This window comes from Hetaerina americana, unplaced genomic scaffold (genome assembly GCF_022747635.1).
Source record: "Hetaerina americana unplaced genomic scaffold, ioHetAmer1.1.p SCAF_5, whole genome shotgun sequence".
Taxonomy (NCBI): Eukaryota; Metazoa; Arthropoda; class Insecta; order Odonata; family Calopterygidae; genus Hetaerina; species Hetaerina americana.
Genome location: NW_027287095.1, coordinates 49,445,348 through 49,466,845, shown reverse-complemented (window position 1 = coordinate 49,466,845; position 21,498 = coordinate 49,445,348). Strand labels below are relative to the sequence as shown.

General features: G+C 33.3%; 2 protein-coding genes across 5 annotated transcripts in view; one reads left to right on the top strand and one right to left on the bottom strand.

Annotated features, from left to right (window-relative positions):
* Nucleotides 1–15,021, top strand: part of alpha-Cat (catenin alpha) — a 41,347-nt gene extending 26,326 nt beyond the window's left edge. For all 4 annotated transcript variants that reach the window (XM_071591841.1, XM_071591838.1, XM_071591839.1 and 1 more), the window contains one exon: nucleotides 13,698–15,021. In XM_071591841.1, coding sequence (XP_071447942.1) covers nucleotides 13,698–13,862 — 165 coding nt within the window. In that variant the 3' untranslated portion in view covers nucleotides 13,863–15,021. The remainder of the gene's footprint in view (nucleotides 1–13,697) is intronic.
* Nucleotides 15,022–15,859: 838 nt separating this feature from the next.
* On the bottom strand, nucleotides 15,860–21,127 carry Sfxn2 (sideroflexin 2). The gene is made up of 7 exons (XM_071591771.1): nucleotides 20,907–21,127; nucleotides 20,571–20,775; nucleotides 19,908–20,078; nucleotides 19,623–19,821; nucleotides 19,315–19,440; nucleotides 16,777–16,875; nucleotides 15,860–16,520 (listed from the first exon to the last, which is right to left on the bottom strand). Exons 2-7 carry the CDS (start codon nucleotides 20,726–20,728, stop codon nucleotides 16,284–16,286), a joined length of 990 nt encoding a protein of 329 aa, XP_071447872.1. The 5' UTR covers nucleotides 20,729–20,775; nucleotides 20,907–21,127; the 3' UTR covers nucleotides 15,860–16,283.
* Nucleotides 21,128–21,498: the final 371 nt, after the last annotated feature.

Sequence of the window (21,498 nt, the reverse complement as noted above, 5' to 3'; positions counted from 1 at the left end):
ACTTCAAAGCATCATGCCCTTGGTATGCTTCTTGAAATTTTCTTACTGTTGCAATATTCACTAATATTCTTATACATTATAATTAACTAACATTAAACCAATAACATTTTTGTCTGATTATTTATTATCTCTTGGTAGTCCTAATTAGATTGCTTGTTGAATAAAAATAGAAGTTATGATTTCTTGAATTTTTATGCTTATTTGCATACAGTGATCCCTTAGTTAACAATCTTAATTTTTTGAAATCATCAGTTTCCATTATTTAATATTTAACTGTTAGTTTTATTAACTAAAAATTATAACATCCATTATGCAATATAATAATTTAAATAGTGCTTTTCAGTAAATCCTGAGCAAAAATTATTAGCAAGCCTTATTTATTGTGTTGGTGCAAAGTAAACCCTTGTTTAATGGAATAAAAAGTCTTTGGACCCAAAATATGAAAATAACTAAAATATAATGATTGTTATTCGTAATTTCTTTGTTGGCATATAGTGTGTTGAAAATCATTTGTCAGTTTTAAGATATGAGCAATTTTTGTCGGCCTCTGCTTGTATTTTATTTTTTAGTGACCTGTGAAATTCTAGCGTTGTAGAAACTAACTAAAATTTTTTTTCAAAAGGGGAAACAATTTCCAAGTTCAGTAAAAAAATTATTCTGTTCGGCTATTTTAAATGACACATATCATTTAATGTTTGTCGAACCTCGTTATTTTTGCATCATGTCTTCTTGTCCATGTTGGTATTGGAGGAATTTGGCATCATGTCCTACTATTGAGAGTTATAAATCTGCTGAGGACATTGAATACAGAAAAATAAGTATAGCAATTGCTAATATAGTGTTATCTCAGCAAGGCAAAGCATATAATTTTATCGAGAAATTTAAAATGTGAATGCCAAGAAAAATGTATTAACCAACCTTAATATCGAATGGAATAAAATACAATTTATTTTTTTTATGCAGTCATGAGTTATAAAACTATAACTTTCTTTTGTAAAGTTAAAAGTATGTCTTCTTCGTTTGCCAAAATTGTAATTGAAGGCAGATAATTACAATTTTGTGAGTGTAACACAAAATGATATATCATTTCTTAAAAACACATTAGTTAATTTTGAGGTGCCTAATTCTTATATCCCTGGTGTAGCATATGAGGTATTTTTCCTTAATGTGTAATTTTCTTAGAGCCTGATGATATGCTTCACCTTGAAGTTAAATGATATAAAAGTACTATGACCTTTTTGTGAAGGAACTTTTTGAAAAACATTGAACGAGGCATCACAGCTCTCCCAGCTAAAGTCTCTGATTTTGCTCATTGCTATTAGAAAAAACTGTTAAGGTAGATCATATATACAAGCCCCATTGTTTCTAAATTCAAGGAACCAGAAAAACTGACTTCCAAATATTTGGGTATGAAATTTAGAAACTCCTTGTAATCCTGTATTTTGAGAGAAAACTTCACTGTTTTATCTGTCCATTGAAATACTCAGGAAAATTACCTTTAGGATAACAGTTCAACTTTTTATGTTCTCCCTCAGATGTTAACCCATTCAGCTACTAGTATTTTGTAAAAAAATAAGAGTTGTCTGTCTAAACCATAAAATCAGTGCAACTGATGTTTTTGGGGTAAATACTGAAAGTCTTGTTTCACTGTTTTCAACTTACCATCTAGACTTATTCCATTATGCTTCTGTTGAAATGGGCCAAGTTGGTAATTCTGCTTCTTAAAGAGGGACCCCCCTCTCTCTCTCTCTCAACTCAGCACCATATGTGCTAATGCTTTCATATTTCTTTCAAAGTTCTTCAAGACAATATATAGATCTTATTTTTGTCTGAACTATTCTTGATACTTAAAAAAAAATAATAAAATGATTTCTAAATTTTTGGTTATTTTCCATGTATCATCAATCAAGTAAATTATTTAACGATTGCAGTGACTTCATAAAAGAATAAGATGCTCTGTGCAAAAATACACTCAAATTAAGCATATAACCACCAACAAAATGAAACCAATGATTTGATTTCATTAAATTTTAACCAGTGATAAGTTTATAGAATACAAATTTTGTTATCAAAATCATATTAATGTGCCAGTTATGTCCTTTCATTGCAACTTGAAATTTACGTTCAATTCACCAAAAACTGGAGTCCCACCGTGCATATTCAATTTTTTTAATGACATGGTATGACATTTTATGGTAAAAAGTCATCGGGTAAATATGTTAGGATGACATATTTCATATCTTAGGCATTCTATCAGGTGCATTGCAAGCGAACTATGACTGGGCTGAACAAACATGCCTTGGGTTTGATTTAGGGTGCTACTCCATTCAGGCCTATTTTATCCGGCGACACAGTATTCCCATATTTTCATGGGACTTTTCATTCATTCATAATCAACACATTAGATAAAATGCTGAAAAAATAGAAATGAAAGAAGGCACTTGGCTTTTTCGCATAAAATAGTTTTATTTACATGGTAAAAAATTATATTTTATGTGGAAAAACCATGTCTTCTTTCACCATGAAGGATTTCCATCATGTTACACCTTAAACTGTGTTATAAATTATGTGTAAAATAGATAAAGCCAGTATTTAGTTCATTTCTTAAAATTTTCCCCAAAATCTGATAAACCTTGATTTTGCTTGCAATATCAAGAAGGAAATAAATTGAGACAATTTCGCTGATCAATCATTGAACTATTCACGAGTGGTATGGCATTCACATTTTTGTAATGGTCCTACAAAGTAAATACCGTGAATTTTTATATTATTTTCTCAATTTCAATGTCCCATATTTTGCCAAAACAATGTTAATACCACCAAAAAATGAGAGTTTATTCTTGTAATACTTAGAGAAATTCCAGAATTCGATATTCACACTGAACCAACTCCATATGATTAAATTTTAAACAATGGGGAGAATGCATATGAAGAGAATTGATATACTTGCATCTGCAAGTGTATGAATTTTTGTCGATGCTGATTTTGTTGCCATATGTTTTTATAATCTGTAATGGGAACCTATGTAGATGTTGGGTGTGAAAAATTCAGGAGAGACATTGGGACCAACAGGGGTGGTGCACCAATACCATCCCTGCAATGCAGTAGGCACCAGGGAGGGAATCTGTCAATAGGAAAAGCTATAGTCACCTAATTTTATTGTATTTCAAATCGTTTTCAAGAAAATTTATTCTTTCATGTCATTTAAAACACTAAATATGTGTTTGAAATAATGATTTGTTTGGAATTTCATTTTTTCTTTATTGATTCATTTACATATCTGGTCAAACTGTCCTGAAGTTTAAAAATTAATTTTTGCATCTGGTTTGTTGACTTAGGCTAGAAGAACTCATTCAGCATGACTTATACTGAGACTATTACAACAAATTCTTGCAAATAACATGTCATATACCTCAAAGTAATTTAGCATTACTCTCAAGGAAAATTGACATAATGCAAAAATGGTAATTAGCAAAAATATTGAAATGAGTAGTGGTTAATTTACGATAAGTATTTTAATTGTACATATGTAGATAAAAATTTAACAATATAGAAATTAGGGTTACCAATGATTGGGGAAAATGGAAGGAGGGACTACACGTGGATTTAGACAATCAGAAATATAGAGTGAAGAAGGGCAGGAATTATGTAGTATATAGGTATTATTTGTATTTTCATGCATCTGTTTAAATTTGACCGATTAAAAAAATCTTGTGCGCCTATCTGTTGAGTTTACCTATCACATCTTGAATACATCTTTCTGCATACCTATGAGAGTTGGCTTCACTGCTGAATGGACAGGTCATGAATAGTCTTCTGCATACTATATAATATAATTTAGATTTCATGGTTTTTGACTGTGTGTGCATACACATCGAATTGAAATTTGAACAGTGAGAAATAGAATTTTTACAGGAAGAATTTTAGAAATTGAATGATTCCAAAATATCCGTGCACATCACATAAGTGTAGTAATCATAGAACAAGGGGTGTTATATTACCATTTCTGTCAATTGACCTTGAAAACATTGTCAATTCCTGCATAACTTTGGGGGTATGCTGGTAGATTTACCTCATCAAATTTTGACCTATCCAATATCAAGGGAAAAATATTTTTGTTTGGAAAACTGGAACCAATGCATTTTTTATCCTTTATTTGGTGGTCCCTGAATAATATATTCCTAAGGATTCCATTAAGTGTTACTTATTAACATGGTCATTTATGAAAAAATAATGTAATTGGAGAGGATAGGAACTTTCTCTCAGTCTATGCATGTTGCCCTATGTATGCAGGAATTATTGGTAAGGAAGGAGAGGTGAGAGGTCGAGCAGTGAATGTGCTTGAATTCACCTTTTTCTCCTTACATGAGCACCAGGCACTGGTTTATGAATATGTATTATGGGAAATTTTAATTAAATTCAACACAATGAGAATGGCCATCAATTTGGTAGCTGAGAAACTGATTAAATATGATATGTATTCATTATGTATTTTAGGATCTCAATTCTGCAAATTTATGCAAAATTTGATGTTGGAAAATAATTCTATGTGATTTGGTCAACTGGCAAATAAATATAGGGGGAATAGTGACCACTATTGAACCATCCTCTTTCAAATTATAAAGTGTGTCCCGATTTCTTCTAGTAGATGTGCCAGGTATTGCTGTCAGTGTGTACATAGTGATAGTTCAAATGAGTATCTTAGGAGTGAATTGTACTGAAATCAGTTTTTTAAGTGTGCTTGTTTGTGAGTAGTGTACATTTATTTTAATTACTTCTGGCAGTGATAATGTTAAGCTCACTGAATATAACATCATTCACTGACCTTCTTATTTATTGTCACAGTTTTATTATGTATTGCAAACACTTCGTTTTAGTTTTTTCTGTAAATTATATTTAACTACCATAGTTCCTACTTAACAACCTAGCTGAAAAATGCCTCAATGCTTTTTATTTCGCCCATTATATTTGGGGTAATTTATTCTGGAAACTGTTATGATTTCCATTTGTTTAGGCAGCCCATGCATAACTAATAGCTTCTTCGAAAGTCCTTGCAAAGAGTTGATTTTTTAAAAAATGCTGAACAACTGTCCAGTTGCCTGATTGCTCATATCTCTGAAATACTGTCTTTCCCTGGTGGGGACCCAAGTTGTGGTCACTCCAGGGGTTGACTGCATATGGTGTGAGCATAGGTGGAGGAGGGTGGTAGGGGGCTGTGCCTTGTGTGAGATGTGAGAGTTGCACGTGCGCTAATATGCATTCACAGTTCTGCATCTCTTGAGGTGGCATCTTAAAATGTTGGCATGCAGCATAGTGCATACCTAACAAGAACACCTTTTACTTAATCACCGTTTGATAAATTGTCCATCCAGTTAACCACTTCCTTACTTACTGCCTTTTTTATCTTCCCTGATTTTAGGGAAGCTATCAAAAGATTTTTTTTTAACAAAGAACAATTTTTCATGTGAATAAATGAATTAAAATTTTCTTCTGAGAAAAATGCTAAATGATGTGTTTGTTAAACTTATGTGGCTTTTTTCCATTTAAATAGGACTTTTTTAGAATAGCACCCGAATCTAGTGATGGTACATAACATAGGCTGATATTTAAATAATGTTAGCATTATTCTTGAGTAAATATAGTGATATTTGAGTGCAATTGATAAAATTAATTGGGAAATAACTACTGCTTACAATATGTAAACAGTAAAATTTGGCTGCTGTTCCAAGCCACAAGAATTGTTTTTACAAATTCACAAATGAATGGGCTTTATTAAGTTTTATGTTGTGGAACTGTGAATGTGCATATGCTAGTGTGGCAATAGTGGTCCAAATGGGTATATATTAATTCTGTCTTCCAGATTCTGTGTTAAGACATCCCCTTTTAGGAGACTGTTGAGTTTACAAGGAAATGTTTTACATGCTTTATAGGCTTTTGAAATTTGGTATACACTTTCAATAATATTTCATATGCCGACTTGGATTTCTATGAATTTTATTACAATTTCAAAGGGCATTATGTGCCTTATGAATTCAGTGTAGTGACTACACATGGCGAAAGGATAATCAGTAATTTGGTGACATTACTTCTTGTGCAATTTTACACCAAACAAGTTTCCCCCCTGGGCTGTGCAAATGCATTTGGGGAAAAGTGGATTCTAATGTCCGACTGAAGTGGAGGACATGCTACTTTTGTCATTCTCATATCATCAATGATGGTGTGTTAGTTTTGAGAAATTCTCATTTTAGTGAATCTGTGGGTGTAAAAAAAGTATAGGACAAAATTAAAGGAAGATTGTATGAAAATTAGATTAAATTAGTCAGGAAACATAGCTCAAGAGTGAGCTTATTTTAGTATTAACCTGAAATGCAATTTGACCCTAACGAACCTAACTTTTTATGCCTTCTCTCTCATGCATTGAATGCTAGTGAGTATTGTGGTTGCAGGATCTATGTTTGACTAGTGTTGCTGGTATGAGTTCAGTATATTCATAATTTGAATTGCTGTAATTTTTTTTAAACTACGTCAGGGGTTCCAATATTTTTTTCTACTAGGCATCATGTATTTTTAGCATGTACAGTTACAAAGCGTGGGATGTAGCCTCCTGGGGAAATTTAGAAAGATTGAAGGGTGTTGATCAAAGCTATTATTTATCTTTGTGTAGAGATTTAATCAAAGGAATTTAAGAAATTAAAATCTCAATTCATGGCTTGAGAAAGAGAGAATAATCAGTGGGCTGTGACGTATGTAAAATTCACTTTGTGAACAAATGGTGAATTTTTGCTGTTAATGCTACATCAATTTTTTAATCTATAAAATTTCTTAATCTTATTAAACTGACATAATCAAATAATTTCATATCCATCTTAAAATTGATCTGAGAAATAGTTTTAAAATGGATTTTTATAGCTAGTTTTAAGGTTGAAGATGAACAATAAACATTTCATAGCAACTGAATAATTAGTAGTGTTTCATTTTGAAGAAAGTGGAAGATGTCTTAACAGTTCAACATTTTATGTTGAGGTGGTGTCACAGCAGTAGAGGCAAAAGTAAAAGGAAATAGTTGAGACACAAATATTGAGACTGGATTAATTTGTAATGAAAGTGTGATGCCAATTTTCATACAAGCCTATGGTATTAATTAATTATTGATAACAAAACTTGCCTAAAGGAATACCCCTTTTTTGATGGACCCAAGTTGGTTCTCTGTAGATATATCGGTGAACAAAATGCCCAAGGACTCCTTAGCCACTAATTAGAGTAGAACCAGGACTGCCTACCTGCTGTGGTTCCTCCAACAGAATAATTTTTCACTGTGTGAATGGATACTCTCTTGATAGAGGTGCACTTTGTGAGGACTCTTATATATATTTTCTGCATTGCTGAGAGCTGCACTAATATAAAGTTTTTGATGCAAATGACTTCTTGCCTGTGTACTGTAGAAACTCCTTAAATAAAATATCTTTTGATGTAGCAGTTATAGGTAGAAATTCTCCTACAAATCATTGCAGTTATTTCATTGCATCATTTACATTTTGTTGAATAGTGTGACCATCTGTCTATGCCCTTTTCAACATTGAAAATCCATATGATCTGGTGGATTTATGAGGAAAATTATGTAAAATTTGTCTCCGAGGTTTGCCCTATGAGTAATACTGAGAATTTGATTGAAATGAAGAATATTTGCCAGAAAATTTAGGCAGATTATGAGCAAGAAAATTTATAATGGAAGTTTCTGGGGAAATATTTCGTGCTTGTGCTTCAATTGACAATATTTTATTTATAAGCAGAATATGAAAATTCTCATCTCATTATTCTATGTTTGAAGTTCCAATCATTTCCATAGTATTGCCATTTTTAATATTCTCTTGAGTTAAGGTTGGTTTAGGGTGGATTTTAGAGGCTAGTGAATTTCCTTCAGGACTTAGATAGAGCAGTAGTTGACCTTGCTAAGTCTTCTTGATCTTCAAATATGTTGTTTATACCTTCTCATATATTACCTTAAATGCCTTAACTTACTTCATATTTCATAATTACATGGTGTACTAAATTATCTAGCAAGTCCCATTATCTCTCAGTACTCCTTCCATGCATATTTCCTGCTTTCTCTGTATTTGTTGGATACTTCTTTACCTGTATTCCACTTTCCCAAATGAAGATCTGATCCAGTCCTATGACAGAATATCAGAATTATGAAAAAATGTCTCCCATTGTTTTTTGTAAACCTTAAGTATATAATTTTGTGATTGGTTCGGCTCTTCAAATGCCTTTGCTCTCATGAAACATGTTCCTTTTGCTTTGAGAACATTCCCATTTTTATTTTTAAGGTGCATACCATTTAGAGATGAAGGAAAATATGCTTGTACGATAGACGATGATCACCATTTCATTGATCACCGGAATAGTGTTTCTATCAGAATACTTATATTATCTATATATTTTAGAAGACGTGCATATAAGCATCATTGTAGGTGTGTGAAAATTTGTTAAGTGCTATAATACCGCATGGCCTCATTGGCTATTGAACAGGTAAATCAAGCAGTCATTTCAATTTTTCACTATATTTTGTTATTCATACTTCATTAGGGATAAGTTCATAGACCCATTTGAAATCTGTTTTGCATTGAAAAATAAAGAGATTCTGATCCAATATTGAGATAATGTGATTTATAAGTATGTAGTGGATTGGTCAAACCTGGAGCCAGTCTTCATTTAAAAGGAATCAACATTTCATGTTCATGGAAGATGAGGAGGTGGAAAGTATTTTATCATTTTTTTCAGCATACCGAAACTTGAGTGTAGGCTCAATTGGTACAAACATCAAGTCATGGTTTATGTATCATATTTATGGGTCGCGGTAGTCCAGGGATTGAGCGTTGGACTACTGACTGGAGGGCCTGGGTTTGATTCCTGGGTATGCCTCTCTGGGCACCTCAGCTCCACCCAAGCTATGTGATTATTTGGGTACCAGATCTTCTTGGGAAACCCTAATCGGCACAGGGAAAGGCTTTGGCCCCCCTACCCAGATGTGTGAGTTTCACGCACCATCGGGCTTAGTACTGGGTGAACTCAATCATCACCTACCAGACTGACCGTCGGGTTGATTACTGTGTTTATGGTTTTTTTTGTATTATATTAATGGCATGTCAATTTTTGCTTATGTTTCCGTGAATATACTATTTCCTTTTTTATTATTACTGATAAATTGTCATCAAACCCTAATTGCAGATAACCATCTACAGTATGAATTAATGGCAGTTGATGTTTTAATTATTTGCTTAGTATATATTTATGATAAAATATACGTAATATTAATTGTGGGTGGTGAAGTTATCCTGAAAACCATGAATGTTAGAATTCTTGAAAAAAATGTGAATTGATCAGTGGTCGTAGAAATAATTTTTTTTTTTGCTGGCCAAATAGTGGAGTATAGGATTAAGAACCAAACCAAGACAAAGTAATACTAGTATATTGTTACATTTAAATTTCTCAATGAATAATTGACCTGTTGATTGTTTTAAAATTAGATTTTCTATGCATTGTATTATGTAAAAAGTTCACTAATTTCACATAACTTATTTGTTCTTCGGAAGGGTTTTTAATCGATGTATTCAGGCCAATTTTGAGCTTCCCTTCATTTAATCACAAAGATCTCAGCACTTACATATTTATGTTTGGCTCATCCATGGGGAGTTATATTAGCTTGCAGAGATGGCATGGCCTAAGAAAGTCATTGGAAGAAGGGAAATTTAGAAATGCCAAATGGAAGAGTTACATATGTAATTTCAAACTCCTATCACCCAAATTCTTTACGTAAATCAATATTTTTTATTGTATTGCACAGTTCTTAAATCTTTGAGTTTGAAAGCACTCATGCTGTTCATAATGGGAACTCTGAATACCTCTAGACCTTGAACATATCAGTAATTCTCTTTTGTAATTGCTGTGTATCAAATTCTTTCTTTTATTTGATAATTAATCGTAATTGCTTTGTTAGGAACAGACTGTAATCAAAGGCTAAAAGAGGATTGAGATTGAGTGCGGTGGCTATTGTACTGGCTTTCCATCCTGAGGATCTGGGTTAGAATCCCGGTGGTGTAGAATATTTTTCAGTGGAATCTCGATCTCTACTTGAGGTGCTTTGTGGTGTGCACTTTGAGTGAGTACGCTGTCTGTCAGATGGGACGTCAAGCTGTGGTCCCCTTGGTGCCTTTTGTTAAGAGTAGGCTAATGCCAACGCTGGGTTTCTCTCCACCCTTAATCCTTTCCTGGTCATCCTAAATCATGCAAAAGACCTTAGCTGTCGGTCGCCTCCCCTAAATAATACTACCACTCAAATGCTAAAAAATTAAAACATGTAGTACTTTTATAACTATTCCCCTCATAATAAATTGTTCAACTCAAGATGGCAGCCACCTAAAGTGGTAAAACCATTCTTACTTGATATGGCCATAAAAAACTTCTTGAAGAACTTCATATGGCCAATCCACCCTTGATACTGTAGCCCCTTGGCTGAAGACAGTGTAATTGGTTGGTGTATTTGTAACTGAGGAATAGTGAAAACATTTGCTCAGTTGTTATATACATGTAATCCAATCATGAATTCAGCCCCAATGACTTTACCTTTCATGAGTATGAAAGTTAAGGATTAATAGATAAAATTAATGATGAATTCCATTTGTGTTAAATTGTTAATTCTCTCAAACTGGTTAATTCACTGCATTATTTCATTAATTTTCATTTTTACTATAACTGATGATTAATAAATGTATAGGGGTGCAGGGTACCACAATGCCTAAGTTGAGGTTAAATGGTTAAACATTCTGTTTACCGTTGACATATAAAATATAATGTGTTAAATGACTATTTGATGAGCTGAAATCATATGAAGGAATGGTCACTCAGAAGAAAAGAGTATCTTGTCATGGCAGGATTGTAGTAGTATAGATTAAATACGCTTGTTATTAAGATTATTCAATATTATTTATAATTATTCAATATTTATTATTTTGTTGAATAAATTAACTTGACGAATAATTGTAGAATCAGCTTGACTTCAATCAATGTACTTTTTAATTTGAGACGAAATAAAATAGTAATAATGCAGTTGAAATACAGTAAAAATTTACTATTTCACATTATCATGCTGTTACTCATTAAGTTATTATTTAGTTTATTGTTTGTTAGATTCTGATTTGTTGAAGGAATGAACAAGAATTAAATTTAATTTATGTAATGTGAATAATGAAATATGCAGTGTGATGCACTGCTAAAAGTCTGTGGTAAATGTCTTTTATATATTGAATTTGAAATTAAACCACTTGGCTTTTCCACGTGGAAAATTTTTTTTTTATTTACTACCTAGGTTTCGTTATGGTTTAACATCATCAGGTAAAAATACAAGTCAAACACAGTATATATAGCTCTAGATGGAGGGGAAGAGGAGGTAGGGAGGAAAGCAAGGATTGGTTGAGGTAGGAAGAGGGGGGCGGAGGAGGATGATTGGTAATATTGATAAATTAGCTGGCTGGGAGAAGGAATTAATACAATGTTGAAAAAAGTTTTGCTTGGCGTGGGTTAATTGGCAGAGGAGTGGGGGAATGGGTAATGCGAACGGCACTGGGTAATTAGGTGATTAAGTAGCAGGCTGTGAGGGGTTACTACATTGTTAAAAAAGTTTTGCTTGGTGTCAGTTTAGTTGGCAGATGGGCGAGGAAAATACAATAATGGGGAACGTGAAGGGTAAAGAAAGCCAAGTGGTTTAATTTCAAATTCAGTATGAAGATTTTCTACAAAGTGACGCCAGAAACTGTTTTATTTATCTTGCAGGAGGGGATATATGTATTATTTGACTGAAGGTATATTACCTCTTAAAGTTAAGAATAGATCCTAATGACTATTAACTTCTGTGTACCACAAGAATCTCTTCTTGTTGATGCTACATTATTTCCCTCATAACTCCTAATTGCTTACATGTGCTCCACTAAGCCTAGTTCATTCTTCCTCTGACTCCAACCCACTTGCTCAACATTCTCCCTTCTATCACCGCCTTCAATGTTTCACTGCCTTTCATTGTTTATTTCATAGCCATTCTTGCTTTTCCCTTAGTAACTTCCTCTCTTCACCCACCATATTTAAAGCTGAAAAAATGTTATCCCTCTGTGTACAACTTAATGTCTTGTCCTCTCTCTACCCACATCTCCAAAACCTCTAAACACTGCTTATCTACTTGTCTCAAAGACCAGGATTCATCTACACAGTGCTTTTCTCCATCTTATTCTTTGATGATATTTTTTGTCTTTATTCGAGTTTACCCATCATTATTTTCCTTCTTATTGCAAATGCTTCTTTCACCAAAGTCAAATTTCTCCACTAATATGCCCATTTTACTCTAAAATATTGACCTAAGTATAAGAATTGCTTAAGTTGAAGTCCTCTCCCTGCCATGGACTGTAACTCTACTGTGATGACCTCTAGAGCTGTCCTGGCATGGAAATTGGATTGCTCCTAGTAGGACCATTCATGCCAGATACGGCCGAAGGCTAGGAGTCAGATGAAAGGTAGTCTAAATTGTGTCAGTTCGTCAGTAAGGTGGCTTGGATAAAGCTGAGGGTGCCCTGAGGTGTCACCCAGAATTGATCCTGGGCCCTGCTAGTGGTCTAGTACTCCTCATTGGACTGTCACACCCCATTTGTTACTGTTTGATAAGTATAAATGTATATACAAATCTGTTATTCATGATATGCATTGGGGATTCATTGTATAATTCAAGTTCTGTACCTAATTGAAGAAAGAAATTGTATATACATTTCAAAGGTATGCACTCTCAATTGTTGAATTTAGAGTGAAGCAAATGTCTTGAGAGTTCAAGGTTGTAATAGAAATTTTTACACTAATTATGCATTACTTGTATTGCATATTTACCTCCTCATAATACCTTTCCTATGTGATGTGGTATGCTTTTGAGATATGTTTTGTGTTTTTTTGCCGTTTTAAAATAACAATTGTTTTGAGCTGCAATGCGTTGCTTAAAATGTCCATAATAATTTGATAGTATGTTTATATTAGTATCAAAAGTGAATTGAAAAATTATAATTATAAGGTATTTCAATTGATAGAGGATTGGAACATATTGAGGAATTTTAAATCCCATTATATCACTGGGGTATAATATATGAAAGTATTCAACTTGATAATATTTACATTCATTTAAGTAGCCTCAGCGTTGTGCAGCATTTATTCTTTAAGGCTTGAAAGTAGGAACTGTTCTTTGAATTTTTCTCCATGCCAGCCAGTAGGTAATACATTTATTAACTTCATTTCAGCATTACTTTACTGATGCTTTATCGGCTAAAAGAATTATGCAATATTTAGAGGTTATTTCCCTGTTTTAGTATGAATCTTTCCATTCATTCTGGACGAAAGGAAAACATTTTCTCAAACTTGCATGTTCATTAAATATTTTCACTATCATTTGATAGAATAAATGTAGACTAATCACAGATTTATCACTTTTAGACATTACTGCTTGTGAACCCCAAAAGTTAGCAAGCTTCCCTGAATTTTAAGTTTTTTACTCCTCTATATATACGTTCCTGTACATGGTTAGAAAGATAATGAAGTTTCCTCAACTACCCCCTCCCTAATCAATGTATGCATTTGATTTGTATGTCTCTCATTTTTCTTTTCCAACTCAGTCGCCCATTGTGGTGTGGAAGATGAAGGCACCTGAAAAGAAACCCTTGGTGCGTCCAGAAAAGCCTGAAGAAGTGCGTGCCAAGGTGCGCAAGGGATCACAAAAGAAGGTGCAGAATCCAATCAAGGCCCTCAGTGAATTCCAAAGCCCAGCTGAATCAGTGTAAACCAAAGGATTGAATGTGTGGGATCAACTGGCTCACTTTCACCAAAGAGGGAATAGTTCCCCAAAATTGCTATCCTAGGCCAGATGTTCCACACTTGAAGTATTTTCTCTCCTGTTCATGTCCTCATTTTTGCTTTAATAATATAAATTGTTAAAGAATATCTAAAGGGCTTCTTGACGGATGGTATTCTTCAACCGTTGAAAATCATTTACAAGATCATTGCAGGGTTTTCTGCCAATGAACATGTCTTTCTGCAATTTTCCAGACATTTGTCTTACATCAGTATTGGTCTTCACTTGTTATATAATTGCTATGCTTATATTCTGTGGTGGCTGGCTGTAATGTTTTCCTATATATTTAAAGAAAATTTGTGTATGTACTCTGCTATTTTTGTATAAGTGGCAGTAATCTTATTGGTTACTCTAATAGGAGTAAATAGCTATCCTGAATTGCTTGTATCATTTTCAGATGCCTTTTATACCTGTATACCTTTGAACTACAATACGGGAAATTTTTCAAAAGATCAAAACTGGTGGTAGCTAATAATTGCTGTGCAATGTTGCACTTATGCAGTAGATACATTAGTTATGTAATAAGTTTTTTTGTATGTTGGATTTACATTCTGAAGTTCATGATGTGATTGGTATGTTATCTATCTTCCAATTTATTGCAGCCATGTGTAATTAGGAAAATTTCCTTCCTGGTCCATTGAGTGATGCTAATTGGAGGATAAAACTTCTTTTTGCAAAAAAGTTGCGCTGATAGTTTTTTTTTTATTGTAAGAGTGTATTCCACTCCTCCAATCAAGAACATGCCACCTTTAAAATTCTAAGTAGTGAAAAGGCAAATCTTTCTAAATCAAAAGTTGGGTGAATTTAAAGATAAGATTTTTTGCAAAAATATTTATGTGGGTGCCAAAGAATTGAAACTATTACTTAAAGCAGGGGAATTATGTAGTTCTTACTTTTAATCATATTGAAAATGGGTTTTGTCATGAAATTTCTGATTAAAAATGAAATGTACCATTTCATGTCGCTGATTGTAGTAGATGAAATTAGTCCTAATTATGTGCTGTATTATTTTATTTATCAGTTTTTATTATATATTTTTTATGGAAAGCAAATTTAATATGAATTGTAGGTACATTTTTAAATAAATTGATTTGGTATAAATATATTTTAATTATTTAATCAACTTTCCTAAAAACGTTTGTAATTACTTGTTACCTAATACTTAATTTTTTGAAAATTGCTTGTATGATGGAAATAGATCTGCATCAATTGTACATAAAATATTAGGATCTATAAAACCACTCCCTTTGATCTCTTAAGGCCACTTTGTTATACAGTCAGATTAGCCTTTCAACCCTTAAACAGCAGTTCAGTATTGCGGACCAATCCTATGCACTCTGTTGCTATTCAAATTTTTCGTTGGTCCATTCGAAGATACTTGAGAATCCTTGCATGATTTCTGAATCTCAGTTCAGAAAACAAATTCATTGAAATAATTTTGCAGTTGTAATAATTCCTAACAAGAATACAAGTTTCTGTAAATCATTTCATCATACTTAATAAAAGCACAACAAAGGCTCAAAATTGAGCATCACTGGAAGTTTACGTACCTTCTTCACAAAATAATACTCTATGAAGCATACTATAGTGTTATTTATAATGAGAATTTTTGAATGTTAAATGAAACTTAAATGAATGACATGGTGTAGGTAGAGTGAGGTATTCTCTATAAGCTTATTTATTCTTTGCAAATAGCCATTAACTCGAATATTTATTCACATAACAGCTCGGGAAACCTACAGAATGATGGTAGCCAAAATATTCCAAATTTTCAACTTTCAGTGAAAGCCATTATACATATTTTTAGTCAATATAAGAAATTTTAGGGATTTATAAAGAACTTGTAACTTGACTTAATTTACAGTGACAAAGATTTCTTTTACCATCTTGGAAATAATTACAGTTTCAAATAAGGACAACATGCAATTGATATAACAACTATTTTATTAGCCATAGCTCACATGAATCCCACCAATTTCTTTTAACCAAACCAACTGTGAGAGAATATTTATACAATAAACATAGTTTTTTCCCTTCACACCGGTAAGGCACTTAGTATCTAACATTAAATTGAAAAATTATTGTCTTTATCTTTGGCATTTTAGCTAACAGAGGCAAGGCAAATGACTGAGGCACATATTTCTTCATACCTAGTTATCTGAAATGTATAACTACTTGAATGTATTGCTTTTGAAGGGGGCTGTGCAATTTGCCTCATAAGCCCTCATAATCCCCACAATTATTGAGCAGCTGAAGGCTAGGGATACACAATTCACCATATTAAGTACATATGTACACCTATTCGCTAGAAAATACTCTTATGGAGTCTGACAACCATTGGAATGTAGATTCACAGTCCTTTGTTGAAATAAACATAACTTGGGATGTGCAATCCTAAGAGCTTGCACTTTTCTTCAATTTTTTGCCACTGTTCAGGCTCAACAAGAGACAGAGTGGTAGATGACAGGCTACAGCGCTGAGGAAATATAGCGCAAGCAACTGGTGTCATAAACAAGAGAAAGCATCCGGCACCCATCACCTGGAGTGGAGCATGCAATGGCTTGACTCTCTGCATCCAAGGTAAGGCCTGAAAAATGTAACATTAGAAGACAATGACAAATGAGAAGATATTTCTATCATTAAATCCACAAATCTTGTACACCTTACAAACTCAATTGATTATATTTCAACATTGTCACGATGTTTGAACTAGTCAAATTTTTTTAAAATTACAACCAAGAGTTTGTTATAATTTTGAAGTATTTTCATATAAGTACATTCTTAGAATCAAGTAAAAAAACATTAAATTTTACTAATTTAGCCCATCTATTATTTCAACTCACTTCTATTTTTTCCATAATAATAGGCAAGATTGTCATTCCAGGGGCAGCCATTGCAATTCTAGAAGTAACAACTTGAGTAATGCCCTTCATAGCAGCAAACTGTAAAATGAAATAATTTGGAATTTTATCATTACAATACATTATAATGAAATATGCCATGTATGTGCAACCACATCAATGAGCAGTTGTTGCCTCCCACCATCCTATAAGATAGATTTAGTGTCAATAAATGAAAGTTACCATCTGCCAGCAAGGACAAATATTATTTACCTTCAACTTCATGGATATTTACATTAATCAGTTGTAGGTAGTGAATTTTTATGCAAAACAAATTAAGAATGAGACCAAAAATTCAATCTGATATTCATGTACACCACCACATCATTTAGGGCAACAGCAAGTACAGAATGTGTGAATCTGTGGGGGTATTGCTTTAAGTAATTATTAAAAAGAAATCACCAAGATATCTGCAGGAATTTATTCTGCATATGACTTGATCCTTATGCACATAATACTGTAAATTACAGCTATTTATGTTTATTTGTTTTTTCCCGTAAGCCATAGATTGAAGTTACTGAGTATGGAGAGGCTAAAGAGGCGAGCAGCGTGATTAAGTTGCTTCATTTGAAAGGTTACTACAGTACACTTACTGCCCACGGAAATGATAGCTCATCGTAAGACACAGTTGTGAGGTGGTAAACCATTACTCATGGACGATGCTACCACAGTGAAGAAAGTGAAGGACTTCATTCTATTAGACAGAAGAGGAACCATCCAAATGATCATGAATGAGACTGATCTTGACAGCAGTGGGTGCAAATTATTCATGAAGAAATGCACATGTCATAGGTGTCAGCACACTGGATTCCATGACTACTGACTCCTTTTCCAAAAACACTCGCAGAAAGATTGGCAATCAAGGTGATGTGGCTTAGAAATTTTGCCACATCCATCCTATTCTCCTGATCTTGCCCCAAGTGACTTTTTCTTATTCCCAGAAAATAAAACCATAGTGTGGTAAGAGATTTGACAACACCAATTATGTCACTCAAAGTTGAACAATGGTTTTCCACAATCTGCTGATTTCTACAATGAGAACCTTCAACAGGTCAAGAAATGATGGGATAAATATATAATTCTGGATGGTGACTATATATATAGAAGTCTTAAGAAATACAAATTAAAATTAAGTTTCTTAAGAGCAAAAATTAAAAGCATACAATACCTCCTAATGTTTTTTAATTAACAACATTCTACAATTAAAAGGAAGGTTTAAGTCCTCAGTAGAAAAAAATATAAGAAAGGCCACTAATCACAATAATCTTATGCTAACTTAATGTGTAAAACAGAATGAGGGAAAAATGATTAATGAAATTAGCAGATTTCATACCCCAGGGTAAATAAATAGTTATCATTGGTGGCATGATTTCAAAGGGGTAACAGTTACCCCTAGCAGACCATTTTATGGCCCTTTCTATTATGTGAAAAGCCTTATTCACCAAATAAGCTAAAATACTATCATTATAATTCAAAATTGACACAGTTACACTTGAAAAAATATTGAGTGGGCTACTTTCACAAGATTTAGATAAAACGCATGAATGGTATAACAGTGAGGATAAGAGTGAGAACGAACAAAACAGGAAAAACTCCTTTTTGAGAAAGGATTAGGAGCATTATAAGTCATTAAGACATGATATTTGTCATTATTCAGGATAACCATAAAGAACCCCATCACTTGCATTAAATATTGCATTATGAATGCAAACACTAAAAGATTGTAGTGAAAATTAAGATTATCACCAATGTTTCAAGAAACACACAAATTTGAAGAATATACACTTATGGTTATAAGAAATTTTGTTTCATTAAAGGAGTTCTACATACAGGGACCTGTAAAACGGACAGAAATAAGATTTATTATTTCACTTTTGGCCACATTTAAATGTATGATGGGTTACTGGGATTCACTGGATAGATGCTAGGGTAATAATTAGATAAGTCAAAGACTATAATTAGATCAATCAAAAACTGTTATGAAAAAAAAGTAAGGTGGACGGAATTGTTAGGAATTGACATTATGAGTGGCTATGTTTCAAAGTGGTTATGCTATTTTTTGATATTCCACTGCAACTAAAATACTACTGGAATTTTGATTTAATCCTTGATGAACTTAATAATAATGGACAAGTGCTATCCAAAAATTTTAGAGGTTGATTCAATTACTCAAATGTTGGCTAAATCTAAAATAAAGCTCAGTTGATCTTGGTTTGACCATTTATAATTTTACCTGTGACATAATTTATCAGACAGAAATTAACGTCATTTAGAAAATTGAGGTGAACTTCTGACATAAAAATTATGCCAGTAATTTTTCTTCAGCAAATTTAATAATAAATTCAAGGTAATGACAATAACACCGGAGTAACATATGGTGATGAATAGACTAGATTTTCAATGTCACAGTGGAAAAATATAATGAATATCCCTCAGATGAAACACCTATAGGCATACAAAATAAGTATTCCCCCGACTAACCTTTGATTGTCCTATGACATTGCCATTTTCATCGCAGACATCAATTCCATAGTAAAGCTCATTTTGCCGCATCAAGGGAATGTTAACACAATTAGCAGCTGCAACTGCAGCAAAAGGAACATACCTCTAGGAAAGAAAAAAAAGAATTATAATGCCACACTCATTATGCCAGCTAGACACTTTAAGTTTGTTTGCACATAGAAGTTTATTTAGTTTGCATTTAGAGCATAAAATGCCCCAACAGTGTCAGCAAGCAGATGAACACCTACAAATGGCAATATATCATGGTACTAAAAGTAAACAGACACCTGCATTAGAGTGCTGGCTCTTTTCTGTAAAAATTTTCTGAAACCAAGAGCGGTCACTAGAGCAGATGTAGTAGCAGAGACATATGCTACTCCAAGTTGTGTCGGTGTAGTAGGAGACTTAGCATTTCTATTGGTGTAATTCACCAGAGCATTGAAAGACTGGTTAACCCACTGCCAAAACACAACTGCTGGAACAGTTCTGAAAAATTGAATTAAGAGCCAAAAAGTATGAGAAATTTTCTAATCGATGCAATAAATATAAATTCACAACTTGAAAATACCAACCGATAGAACTGAAGCATGCAGCCTGTTATTGCCATACCTCCTGGTACTTGGAATGACATTCTGCCAAAAACATTTTGTCTCTCCCCCGAGTCAGGGTGAAAGGCAGATTCATAGAGCTTTTTAGCATATATAATTTGATCTTTGGTTGTGCCCGGTGGCTCTTTTCCCAATCTTGGAAATTTCGGTGATTAGATGAAATAAAGCAACCAATAAATCATATCAACAATGATTAAATTAGCTGCAGAAATGTTTACTGCCCGGGTTTACTGAAGAGTTAAACTCCGGAGAATACAGATATATCTAATCGGAAATACTTAATAGTAAGATGGAACAATATTTGAATTCACGAATTCTGTGTGAGCTTAAAAGTTAATATAAGACAGCATTTATGTAAATGAAAATATGATGGTAATTTTACTCACTGCTAAATGTCTTTCAAGAGTTTAACTTCACAGTACAACGCTGCCATATATTTGTTCGCAGAATTGATCAAAGGACATTCTGGAGTTTTTTCGAGTTTTACAAATGTTAATTAAAACAAACTCCAGAATCATGAAGACTCGCCGCGTAAGGGAACTAAATTTTGAACGACAACATGATATTCTAAGTATTAGATACTTTATCATAATTCATAAACTAATAATAAATCCCTCTGAGACTTACCTATATTGCTCTATTAAATGCTTTGCTTCGTCGAGTTCTCCATTTGAGCATATGACCGTTCGTGGATCCGTCACCCAAAAGAAGTGTTTCGCTCTGCCATAAAACGTATCTTGGTTCCATAATGGTTTATCGACATCGAATCTCGGCTGAGACTCCATTTATTATCACAAAATAAATATTACTTTTTCAGCTATGTAATTCGTGCCTAAAACATAAATGATTACCAAATGGTTAATCAGTACATAATTACTATTTCCAAGAGTTGAATCCAATGGATGCATTTTTATTTAAAAAAGACACTGGACCACTCAATCAAAAATCGTGACAGAACCTTACCAATCCACAGCTATGTTCATTGATCGCTCATGAAGTAAAATAAATTACCGCAGTAGCACAGGAACACATGAGTATGCCCAGATGTTTGACAACGGATCAGTTGAGTGCCAGAGAATTCGGTCTTGATTTCAAGAAAAAATTGACATTTTTCACTCAAAACAATTAACATTAAATTCCTATTTAAAAAATATCACATTGCTTATGGTTTTGATGTTTTCATGTTTTTCAAGTACTTTTGCGCATGTAGCCATGTTTTTGACTTGTGTATTACTCTACGGTGCCTAATATAAACGCCTCTAAATAGGGATTCTCATTTTGCTGCGAATTTGTACTATCCTAAAACAGGTAATGAGATTTATTTAAATGTTTTAAGTTGCGTAATATTAAGGTTATTCAATTTCATTTCCGAATGTTAATGAATTTATAGCTAAGAATTGACTGAGCTGAATGACCAAGAGATTTTGAAATACCTAGCGGTAAATAGGCTTGTTATATATAATAAAGTCGCATTACTCGGCTACTATCCCTAATTGAAAAATTGCTTATCATCGCACAGCGTCAATATCCTACAAAATATTCTCAGCCAAACCCC